The following is a 12,420-nucleotide window of genomic DNA, read 5'->3' on the forward strand; positions in this document are numbered from 1 at the left end:
AATATTTGTTGTAGGATAATATTATATTATAGTATGTATAAAACAAATACAATTTTCTTTAAGCATAATTATTATATATACATTTAAACATAGAACAACTAAATACTCGTTGAAGTAATACATTCAGGTGTGAAAATGTGTGCAAGGCAATTTTTATATAAAATGTATTTTGAAACACAACCTAAAATATCTAGTACCCACATTTTTGAATTATCGCTGAAACTTTCAAAGAATATATTGTGTTAAATTTATGAACACATTTATTAAATAATGTAAAAATGTAAACGAGATATTAATCCCAATATAGTGTTGTAAAATTATATAGTAATGCTATTATAAAATTGTAAATAACGATGATATTTCAATATGTATAATATATAAAACGAAATAGTGAAATACATAAGATTCCTACTTTCAAAATGTAATTTATTCAAATTTAACCATCCTAGTCTGTATAACAATTAAGTCGGTAAAATGTATAAGCATTTCCTGTTACATATTTTTATTTCTCAGAATTTCGTGGTCATCGACCTTTATGCATTTGATTAGTTCCCAAAGACGAAAGTATTATCAATTAGGTTTATAAGTCGGTTCAGCAACACCGATAATATGAATGGGAATATAAAATAAATAGTACCATGGAATTTATGGATATGATTTATTCTATTGAATGGTCTTAGTTTTAATATAAAAAGTATTGATGTTCAAAAATGGATAATGATTTTCATAGTGAGATTAATAGTAATTACTGATTAGGTATGTGCCAAATATAGAGTTAATTTTTAATTTTTAATTTAGATAACCTTAAGAGTTATACCTACTTGTTACGTGCATTACATAAAATAATAGAATGTTTCAAGTGACTCTTAAAAAAAAAAACTAAAAGTTTTATGTATAAAATTAATATATTAAAATTAATTAAGTAGATAAAATAGAAATGAAAAAAAAAACACACACACATCATTGTAAAATCAATACATTCATCACACCGTTCAGAATCTAAAATGAATAAAAAATTATCACACATTTTTATATTATACATCACAATGCGGGTATGAATTTAAATTTATATAAATTTTTTTTAAGGATTAAGACAAGTAAAACTCGATTTACTCAAAATTACCTCGGGATTGATTCGAAACGTATTTATTTCGCAGTTTTTCCATCATTTTTAATCTTAATAATATATACTAAAATACATATATTATAATCTATAAGTATTGAAGTATCAATGCATTTATATTTGTATTTGTTGGAGACATTTTGCTGCTACACGATATAATTCCAAAAAAATTGTATTTGTTCAATACTTCGATATAATTAATTCATCTTATTTTTAAATTTATACACTGTTAAATTATTGTAAAGAATATTAATACCTTAATATAAAACATGACATTAAAAAATAGTTAATAACGATTCATTAATTAAACTTATAAATATAATTTTTATTACTCGAAAATTAACAAATAAGTATTTAGTATTAAACCAACATTATTTTGTTCAAAATTAAGTATTTAAGCAGATAAAACAAAATCTTATTTTTTCCGAATAAATAAAATTATCAAGTTAAAAATGTTGATATGTTTATAACAATTAATAATTGAGTTTAGTAAGAAAAATAATTGTTTGATAATATTTATAATGTTAACGTACAAAAAATTAATATATAGTGCGATATTTTTGTTAATTTGATAGACACAAAATGGTTTATTTTTCGAAAAGGAATAATTTTAAAGCGGGTTCAACCTAAAAATCTTCGAATAACAACCAGCGATCCATCGATATTGATGCATAATTATTCCATTCTTCTGAAGTGTTATTATAGTTTGCATCGTTCAATATTACAGTAATAAAATTAAAATTGATATTCTTAGAGACGAACATAAAATAAGCCAACTCGGATAAAACATTGACCTGTATGACTTAGAAACTAATAATAAAAACTATGTCAGATTTTAAAATTACTCGGAAATAACATTGAAAATGTAAAAACAACAATGATTAAGATATTATTATATTTTTAAATAAAATTTAAAAACTAATTATAAAAATATTTATTTCATTTATAATAGGATTAGGATGCCGCATCGTTTAGGTAAGTAATAGTTACTAGTTACTGAGTAAACACTATAAAGACAATAATTTAAAAATATTATAATGAACAGTATATTGACTAACAAGTCTATTAGCAAGCAACGATGCAATACAGCTCAAGTTCCATCCTGTAATACATCCCGAAAAAAAAGTGACCTTAAACAGAAAACAGTTTGTTGATCAATGAGCGCACAATATAATATATATATGCACGTATTAAATCACCTCTAAAACCAATTAACACAGTTACAAAGTGCACTGTGTCTTATTAAATAATTTTGCGTCGGTTTTATAGGCGATTTCTAAATAGAGCGTATACAACACTCAAAACTAGGCTTAAAACCGAAAAAATACAACGCGAAGAATACACGATGATATTATGGCATTATGTTGACGTCAGCTTTTTACAAGTTTACCTCATCATCCGTGCCCGCTAATTTTTTAACCGATTTATGAAATGAGTGAAGAAATTATTATTACTCGGAAAGAACGTTGCACCGAAGTTCAAGCAGGCAATATAGCAATATTGGATCATAGTACATTATCAGTAACTAATAATGGCGCGCCGAGTCGGGGGACATGGCTATTATCGCCTATATAAGCCGGCCGATTAGTTTTGATTGATCAGTGCATGACTTTGCTTGCTGAATAAAACTATATTATTATTATTATTATTATCGTTGTAATCAAAAAACGCCATCAACATGAATGGGAAAATCGTCTTGTGTTTCGCGGTCGTCTTCGTTGGACAGGTTAGAATTTGTTTAAACTAGAGACAGCTATAAAATTATTTCTGATATATCCTTTTAAGTTATTTAAAAGTTATTTTTGATCGAAATTTTAACACGTACTCTGTATTAGGTTTACGTATTTCTATAACAATGTAAGAGTAATCAACTACGATAAATGGAAAGAATAATTGTATTAAATTCTGAATTATTTATTTAATTTATGATTTTATTATCAAACCTTTCATTTCGAGCGTAAAATATTAATTATCCACATTCACACATTATATTTTAATATGCGTGTGTTACATGTTTACGAATTTATGTAGTTATTTTAAATTTAAACATTACGGTTCTCAATTTCTGATTTAAACACTTACTTATAGTTTTTCAATTATTGCTAACTGATGAAATGTATTTAAACGTTTAAATTATTTTTAGGCCTTATCAGCTGCAACTGGTCCCGCAATTGATGTCGAAGACTTAAAAAAAATCGGTGAACAATTCACACAATCTGCTTTATCTGTTTCCAATCACATTTTGGGACTCTACCCAAACTCTGCTGATGCCCAAAAATCCATCGACAAAGTTAAGTCTTTGATCACCAAAGGAATTACAGACGTAAGAATGAATAATTTAAATCTTATTTCGTTGTTTTATTTAATTTAAATGTATTTATAATTTCGTATTAAATTTACTCTCACAGGTTGAGACCGAAGCTAATAAAATGAAGGACATCGTTCGCAAAAATGCTGACCCAAAATTGGTTGAGAAATACGATGATTTAGAAAAGGAATTCAAAAAACAAATCAATGATGCCAAAGCCATATTTGATGACAAAGTCGGCAAGCCAATCAACGAAAAGTATGATGTAAAGAAACTTTCCGAATCAATTCTCAAATCTACCAAAGAATTAGAAGTAAGTTTACATCTATAAACTTAATATTATGTCCACAAACATAATCTAACAAATAATAATACACAATACATAATTAAATAGTAGTATACATATTATATGGAACATTCTATTGATATTTAAAGTTTTATTTTAATTAATAATTTGTTTCGTTTTTCAAAGATTGATCGATTAATTTATCGTTAACTAACAATATTCATATTAAAAATTGAAACAGTTGTAGACATTTATTAATACAATTGTTTACTTTGATGTAACTTAACTTATTCTTACAAGACATATATTGACTCTGAAGAATTTGACGTTAAAATAACTATTTAAATGAATAATTGTCAAAAATATGTTGAATATTACTATCATTTATCAATAATTATGTTTTATTATAAAATCCTTAATACAATATTTAAAATATGAATCATTAACATTTATTATTGATTTAATGTTTTAGACTACCGTAAACAAAGCCATCGACGGACTCAAGAAGCAATGATCATTTTATAATGTCACATGCAACTAATCCAATTATTTTATTATGCATTTTATATTTTTGTTAATTAAATTATTTTTCTTTATATAATCCATTTATATTCATGATTTTTTTTTAAATAAAAGATGCCTGAGTTAATATTTTTTTTAAATTATTTATTATTAGTTATTATAACTACAACTGGTTGGTCATGTCACAAAAATGTATAATTAATAATTAACAATTCAAATTATAGTTTAAGATTATTACAAACACGTACACGCATGAACATGATGTTTCTACACCCGCACTCATAAATATGAATTTGAATTAGAAATATAAAAAAAAAGTAATGTCTTCTATATATTCATTTTGAATACTTAGAATAAATATTATATTTAACCAGTTATGTAATACAAATACAAATATAATGTTAAACAAGTTTTAATAATGAATTTTCAACAAATTGATTTATTAATTAAATTTTTGAATTATTTGAATATACCCGTAAGGCCACGAACAACCAATAAGACAATATAGGTTTAAAATCCGGGGAATTCGCTTTAATCTATAATTGGTTTGGTGTATACCCAAGTTCAAAAACTTACAGTTTTTGGATGTATCCAGTTTGAATATTATAAGATATAATCATAAATCAATAAATCATTGTAATCTAATAATATGGCTGTTATCGAGGAAAGCGTGTAGACATTATTTCTTACGATATTTTATAATATTCTTATAGTATTATTATTTATTACTAATAAATAATAATAATACGATATTATCTGTACAATTTTTTTGTCGAATTAAATTATTATTTATTTCATCATTATTATAGTATTGGTCATTGCAAATAAATCCATAATCATAATTAAATGCCAGTAATTTAGAATGGCGTGAATAGGTTTATGACATATAAATAGCTCGAAATTAGTTTAAATATTTTAAAAATTTTAATGTAAATAAGTATAATAATAATATAAATATATAATAATGAAATGTTTCAAGTCTCTAAGATTTTTCAAATCGCAACAAAATAACTAAAATCGTTATTTTTGTTTAATCACTTAATTTCCTACAAATTTTAATCCCAAATTCTAAGATAAAATTGATGCAACTTTACGCTAAATATTTTCTATGACACTTCAAACAATAAGCTAAAAAATAAATTGTGACTGGATATTTAATGTATTTTAACTGCTGTTCGAATTAATTTAAGAAAAATTATTTGGTCTGAAGTAACAAAAAAATAATATCAACTTAAATTGATAAAAAGTTTACTTCAGGTAGAAAATTTAAAATCTCTGTTATATTTTAAACAGATCGCGTATATTTTGAAAATATAATATTTATTGAAAAATTTCAAATCTCTGTAGTTAATTTCTTTTTGAATTACAATAAAAATACAAAATTGATTCTTTAGAAACTGGTATTTTGTAAATATATACTTATAGTCCACCGTGATATGTAAAAATAAGGAGAAGGAGCTAAGCCCCCCAAAAATTATTAAAAATATGATGTTATATTATATAGGCTTATTTAAATACTCATAATTATTTTAAAAAAATTTCTCTTACCAGAAATTTTAAGAGCCCCTAATTGTACATTATACATGATCTATTTATTTTATCACGATAAATTTATAACGCGCATTAAAATTTTGTTTGATTTATTTTTAAGTTGTTAAGTTTCATTTTTGTATGTAGATATACTATAAAATAATATATGTACCTAATCTAACAAATAATATTTTGATAATTTACATAATATTTAGAAAGGACATTTATAGGTCAATTGTATATGCAGATGACGGTATATTCCTTTAGCCAAAAATCACTGCATAAACATTTTATGTAGTATTAAAAAAATTTTAGACTAATTTTAACATTATTATCATTATTTATATATTATAATTTATTCTAAAGAGTAGTTAACTTACTAACTTAGTGTATTGAGGATAATAGATCCGTGATAATGGGTTTGGAAGATATAAGGCTTATATTGTAATTTGATAACTTTAGTAATTTATATTAATCGACCATACTATTTATAATTTATAAAAACGGTGTAAATGTATTAAATACTAGATACGATATACATCTATATTATATTTTCATTAAACTATTTTTAAGAGTATAACGGTAAATATTTTAATAATAGAAAAACCACAAAATATTTTAAAAATTTCGAATTTTAAATTTGATACCCACCTGCTCAATTTTATTTAATGTTGTAAATAAAAAGTTAAATTATTACTAAATATATGTATTTTTTTATTAAATGTATTTACAATGTTTTATATATTGTGTTAAGGCGCTTACAAATATTGTATATAAGTTAATTGTAATTAAAAATATTCGATTCTTTAAAGCATCTATCAAAAATATAGACATAAAATCTGTTCGATTTGTAAAGAGAGCTTATGTTTTTCTTGTTTCTTTGTGTGACTATAACTTCATGTTCAAGACATTTAGTGATGATGTGTTATTTGATACTGTGTTCACCTACACATGAGTCATATTTGTGGCGGAAGGGCGAACAATTTATAGTAAATTATTGTTTTAAATTGTTTATTTTTAATTTAGCAGAGTATCGTTTTCTCTTTCAGACAAAAATCTAAAACGTTTGAACGACATTTACACAATATAATGATAACTGTTTATTTTATTTTATTATAAACCTAGCTACTGGGATGATCAGTCAAAAAATACTGGTAAGCTACATTATATAATGAGAAATATGTAAGAACTAAACACAAAAATATATCTCAATCGTAGAATGTTCGGAGAAAATACATTACACATAATAATTGACCAACCATTTTTATAGATTAGATATCAAATGTAAAACGAGAATAATAACACATCATAGAATAATATCAGATTTTAATGATACAATTTTGTTGATGAGTGATTACTAACAGTGGTATATCCAATGAGTCTTTCATATAAAAATAATTCATGTACGTAATTTATACATATAAAAAATATTTACACAATTTATAGTAGAATTTAATATTGATATCTTATCTCGTAGGAAAATGAATCTAGTTAGTAATATGAGTATTTATTTTGATAGATCAAAATTACTTGGTAATTTAAAAAAAAACGTGAAAAACAAAACACAAGTTATAGCTAAAAACGAATTTTTTACATAAAACTAGTTTTACTTCTTCGGCAATATCAATTTTCTTATTTTGTTGTGATTTAAAAGCGAATAACTTAAGATACTTTCGATAAGTCAAAAATCTTGAAAAATTAATAGAAGGTTTCTCACAAATTGTTATTATAGCTATTTAAAAATATTAACGATAATAATATATACTATATAGACATGATTTTTACTTAGATAATTAAAAAAAACAACGATTTTAGTAATATATTTCTGAAATCCAAAAATATATATTTTTTAAGAAATAGGATATGAAATTTTTACATAATATATTATTATAATTTGTATGTGATATTTTAAAAATAATTAGATTAGTTTTTACTATTGCATATTTTTACTTTTAAAAGTTCGAACCTATTCACACAGTTTTAAGTACTTAAAAACTATAAGTTTGTATTGACTCAAAAGTTAATAAAAATAATATACGACATAACTATATACTACTATTATAATATAATAAATGTAATGTTTTCTACAAAAATTAATTTGATCAATTATTATTTTTTTTTTTTTTGGTGTGCAAATAAATTATCATTGAATTCAAATTTAATAAATTTATTACGGTAACTTACTCAATGATAATTTACACTCGATACTTACAAGTTACAATAGCATTACTTACTTTTCTCCTTTATTTGTATTTGTTTTTACCATTAATATTGTTGATGGATTAAACTAACATTTTTCTGTTTTTTATTTACCCCTCCACCGCTAAAATACTAACTAAAACTAAAATAAATGTTTTTTTTTTCAGAAAAGTGAATATTAAATTAAATTGTCCGCTAATTTATATTTTAAATTGTTAATCTTATTAACTTACTGTGCTAATTTGTATAGACTGTTTATGTCAAAAAAAAACTATTAATCAATTTTAAACTTTATATTATGTATGCTATAATATTACGTATTTACGCAGACTAGAAATAATGATGTTTCATTATAAAAATATAGTTCAAACTGTTATCTCTAATTATTTCACTAAACCAATTTCTAAGAATATAGGTTAAGGTATATATGTACATAAAATATTACATAATTGATTTAATAAATAAAGGTAATATACAGCAATGAACAAAAAAAATGTATTCGAATAATAGGTATATAGGACATAGGTAATCAATTTAATTAATATTAAAAAATAATTTTTGATATAGTTCAACGAATATCCAAAACTTATAAAAATAAAAATAATTAAATGTACAAATAGCTTGTAATTTTCAACTTGTTTGATTTAGTTGTCTTTAAACCACTACGATAATACGACAAACATTATTATTTTTGAATTGATCTAGGTACTACATCTTGAAGATTTGTATTTTTGATTAAAACCGAAGAATTTAAGACAAATCAATACGCATTGGGTTATGTTACCTTGTATTTTATAATTTTGTTGTGTTTATTGACTCAAAACCAACAACGAAATGTATTCATTTTACTAATTATTATATTGAACATTTATACCTATTTTACATCATAATTATTTAACTAAATAAAGTTTTTTAAATTATAAAATATCTTGAATATCTGCACATAATTTTATAACTAATATCGCTCTAAAAGGATTAAGATTCAAATAATTCGAAGAAAGTTAGTATAACCACACAAAGCCACTGAAAAGTAAATCCATACAATTACGTCTCTAAAAATTAGTAAGATATACAATCATAATTATATACATATTATACTTACATCATAATTTATTTTCGTACATATCAATATTTTATTTAATAGTTAGCATTAATTTAGGTCATTAGTCTATGTGTATTCACTCACTTTAAACACATACTCATAATATTAAATTAAATTATACTTTTCGCATAAAAAAAACAAGTAATTTTTAAACACTTAAGTACTACTAGAAATTAGAAAAACGTTAATATTATGTTATATTATGTTTAAGCATAGTATTGTTTTATAATTTGCATTATAATAAATGAAAACAACAGGGAATGATAAAATATTACCTACTAACGAGTAACGAGTAAAGCCCGGATTTTAAATTATTAAACGCACTTTGTTGAATGCTCTAAAATCTAAAGTCTATAGATTCTAGAACAAGTTTTTTTTATATATCGGTTAAATTTTATATTAGTTTACTATTGATGGAGTTAAGATTCAAATGTTATAAAATTTAAATTTTATAAATCGAACCATAAAATCGTCTAGGTACCTGAAACTCAGTATACAATTCACATATGTGCCCAGAACAAGTCATTCCAGATACAAAATTTCCCTTATATGCAACCGAAACTTTTATATTGCATTTTTCTTCTATTTTAGAGCATTATAAGGTAGTTTTATAATTTTTAGTGCATATCATACAAAATGTTTATTGCAAAATTAGGTAGATTAAAATATTCTTTTTTTTCAAATATGGTTTATTTTGAAAAAATTATAATCTATACATATAGTATGTAGTAATATGTAATAATATGAGAAACGACAAACAACAAAAAAAAAAAACTAGGCTGAATAATGAAATGGTACCTATGAAATATCTCACATTAAACATATCTATAGTGAATTTAAATTTATAGTTTGAAATATTATGTTAAAAAATTCTGTTAGGTTTTATGAATAGTCTGAAGAATCTTAGTCCATGGATTTATGCAATGTCCACAGCTGTAAAATCATTTTTACTTATATATTTGGTACTTCGGAGGAGTAGGAGGTCAAATTTTGTATTCTTTTACATTTAATCGTTATGATATATCAATTATAGTTTGTAATACACAATTTCCATACAAATTGTTGAATGTATAATAAAAATTATATATAGTATTAGAAGTTTGAAATATTTCACAAAAACGTGAATCATTGAATTTCTTTAATACAAAAAATTGATGATAATTATTTATTAATTAATAAGAATATACTCCATAAGTTGTAGCTTTAATCGTTGATAATAATATTCAACAATCATCGTGGTCGGTAGTACTCAAAAATGTCTATATTAGGGTCTTTTTTTCGTTTATTTATAGTGAAACTTATTTTTTTTGTTAGAAATGGCTTATCGTCGTGGACAATGCAAATAATGCAATGACACCATGATGGTACTATGATAGTGACTAAATATAAGTTATAAGTATATGTATAAATATATAATAATAATTTTATTAAAATACTGAAATATTTCAAAATTTTATATTTCATGATATAATGATTACTGTTATTAATCATTAAGTAATTCTAGATTTTTTGAACATTTTAATGATGTGTTTAAATAAATTGATTATAATTTGATTTTTTTTTCAACTTATGTTAGGTATTTATTAGGTTAATATCTCTTAGGTAAAATAGAGCAATAGCATGGACCCGAAAATTACACAAATCAAACAATTATAGTTAATAATTTATAGTTTTATATATATTTTAAATTTAAACGATACCCTAAAAAATGTTTGTCTGTTACTTCACTTAACTACACCTAACCTTAAATACTTACAGCAAATTAATTTGGTATCTGTTCGAAATATAGATTATTACACTTTAATAAACTTTGTTTAATTAAACATATGAAATTTAAATTACATGTAAATTTGTAATATTATGTAATTTAACAATATGCAATTGAAAACTGAAAATTCTTTTTAAATAAATGAAACAATTAAAATTGTAAATAAATTCATATTATGATAACAAAAAAAAAATATGTTTAAAAACGCTATTACTTTTTGAGGTATTGAGTGTTTACTGTTAAAAGAATCACCCAGTATACACTATACCTATATGTAAAGGAGATAAGTAAATAGCTTATCGACTATCGATGTTTTCGGTTCATAGTTTAAGCATAAAAACTGACAAAACATTGTTACAGAGTTTATTACTAGCGTTTAAGAGCCAAGTATCGTTTGCCATTTGAAACAAAATCAATAAAAATGGTGCACATTAAAAATCACGGTTTTAAATTCGTGTTTTTCCTATTTTGCTTGTCACAGGTATGTTAAAAAGTGTATTAAGTATATTATTGTTAAATATAATTGTTTTAATTTAATATTTACATACTATTAATTTATTTACTTTATATATACCTATAGGTGCAAGCAGGCACAAGACTTCTTCCTGAAAAATCAGACAATCCATTTGATGAATTATTCAAAGAGATCTCCAAGTCGGCTTACAAGATCACCGAGAAGATCCGATCTAGATTAAACGAAGCTGATGTCCATGTCGATCAATACATTGATAATTTAAAAGAAAACGTTGAAAACACTAATGTTCATTTTCAAGAAATTCTTCAAAAGGTTAGTTTATATTTTTTATTTATTCGTTTGAAATTAAATTATTTACGAAACATTTAAAAAAACTTTTAAAATGATTGTGACGCGTAAAATTGAAATTAATCGAAGTTCGAATTAGCTTTGGAAAAATATTGGATAAATATATTTTTTTTTAATTTTAGGTTGAAGAAAATGTAGATAAATTCCATAAGCAGATTTGTGATGCCGTTCAACGTCAAATCGAGCATTTGAGCGAAGAATTAAAAGCAAAGGATCCGGAAATCGGCGAGAAGGTTAAGAAATTAAAAGCAGAATTAGCTGAATTAAAAGAAGACCTTTTGAAATTATACGAAGAAATCAAGAAACCGTTTTTGGAACGTTTCCATGAGTTGAAGGATGAAATCAGAACCAAAACCAAACCAATTGTCAAACGTTGGACACCAATTGTCAAAGACATAGAAGTAAGTTTCAATGATTTATTATTAAAAAACAAGTAACATTTTTTTTATTATTGTATATTTTTAGGAGATTATTTTGGCTCTGATCCCTGAAAAGAATAAGAAGGAAATCAAGAAAAACTAATAAATAAGACTTATTAACTTATACACTTCAACATTTTATTCGTTACACATTTTCTGTCAATAATGTTTTGAAATCTTAAATTGTTGTAAAAAGTAAAACTTGTTATATAAATTTTACTTTTACTTAATTTATTTTTTACTATTAAAATATATTATCATTTAGAAAACCTATAAACTACTTTCTTTAGTGCCGATTCAGAGGTTATCATTATATTTTATATACCTATAAAAGGTATAG

The 12,420-nt window shown here is 23.5% G+C and overlaps 2 protein-coding genes across 2 annotated transcripts; both read left to right on the forward strand.

Moving 5' to 3' along the window:
• Positions 1–2,691: 2,691 nt before the first annotated feature.
• Positions 2,692–4,326, forward strand: LOC113558605. Its single transcript, XM_026964102.1, has 4 exons — positions 2,692–2,849; positions 3,267–3,446; positions 3,532–3,744; positions 4,190–4,326. The coding sequence occupies exons 1-4, from the start codon at positions 2,802–2,804 to the stop codon at positions 4,229–4,231; spliced, it is 483 nt and encodes a 160-aa protein (XP_026819903.1). The 5' UTR covers positions 2,692–2,801; the 3' UTR covers positions 4,232–4,326.
• Positions 4,327–11,157: 6,831 nt separating this feature from the next.
• Positions 11,158–12,299, forward strand: LOC113548597 (stress response protein NST1-like). Its single transcript, XM_026949556.1, has 4 exons — positions 11,158–11,319; positions 11,419–11,625; positions 11,784–12,062; positions 12,127–12,299. The coding sequence occupies exons 1-4, from the start codon at positions 11,260–11,262 to the stop codon at positions 12,181–12,183; spliced, it is 603 nt and encodes a 200-aa protein (XP_026805357.1). The 5' UTR covers positions 11,158–11,259; the 3' UTR covers positions 12,184–12,299.
• The last annotated feature ends 121 nt before the right edge of the window (positions 12,300–12,420 follow it).

This window comes from Rhopalosiphum maidis, chromosome 1 (genome assembly GCF_003676215.2).
Source record: "Rhopalosiphum maidis isolate BTI-1 chromosome 1, ASM367621v3, whole genome shotgun sequence".
Taxonomy (NCBI): Eukaryota; Metazoa; Arthropoda; class Insecta; order Hemiptera; family Aphididae; genus Rhopalosiphum; species Rhopalosiphum maidis.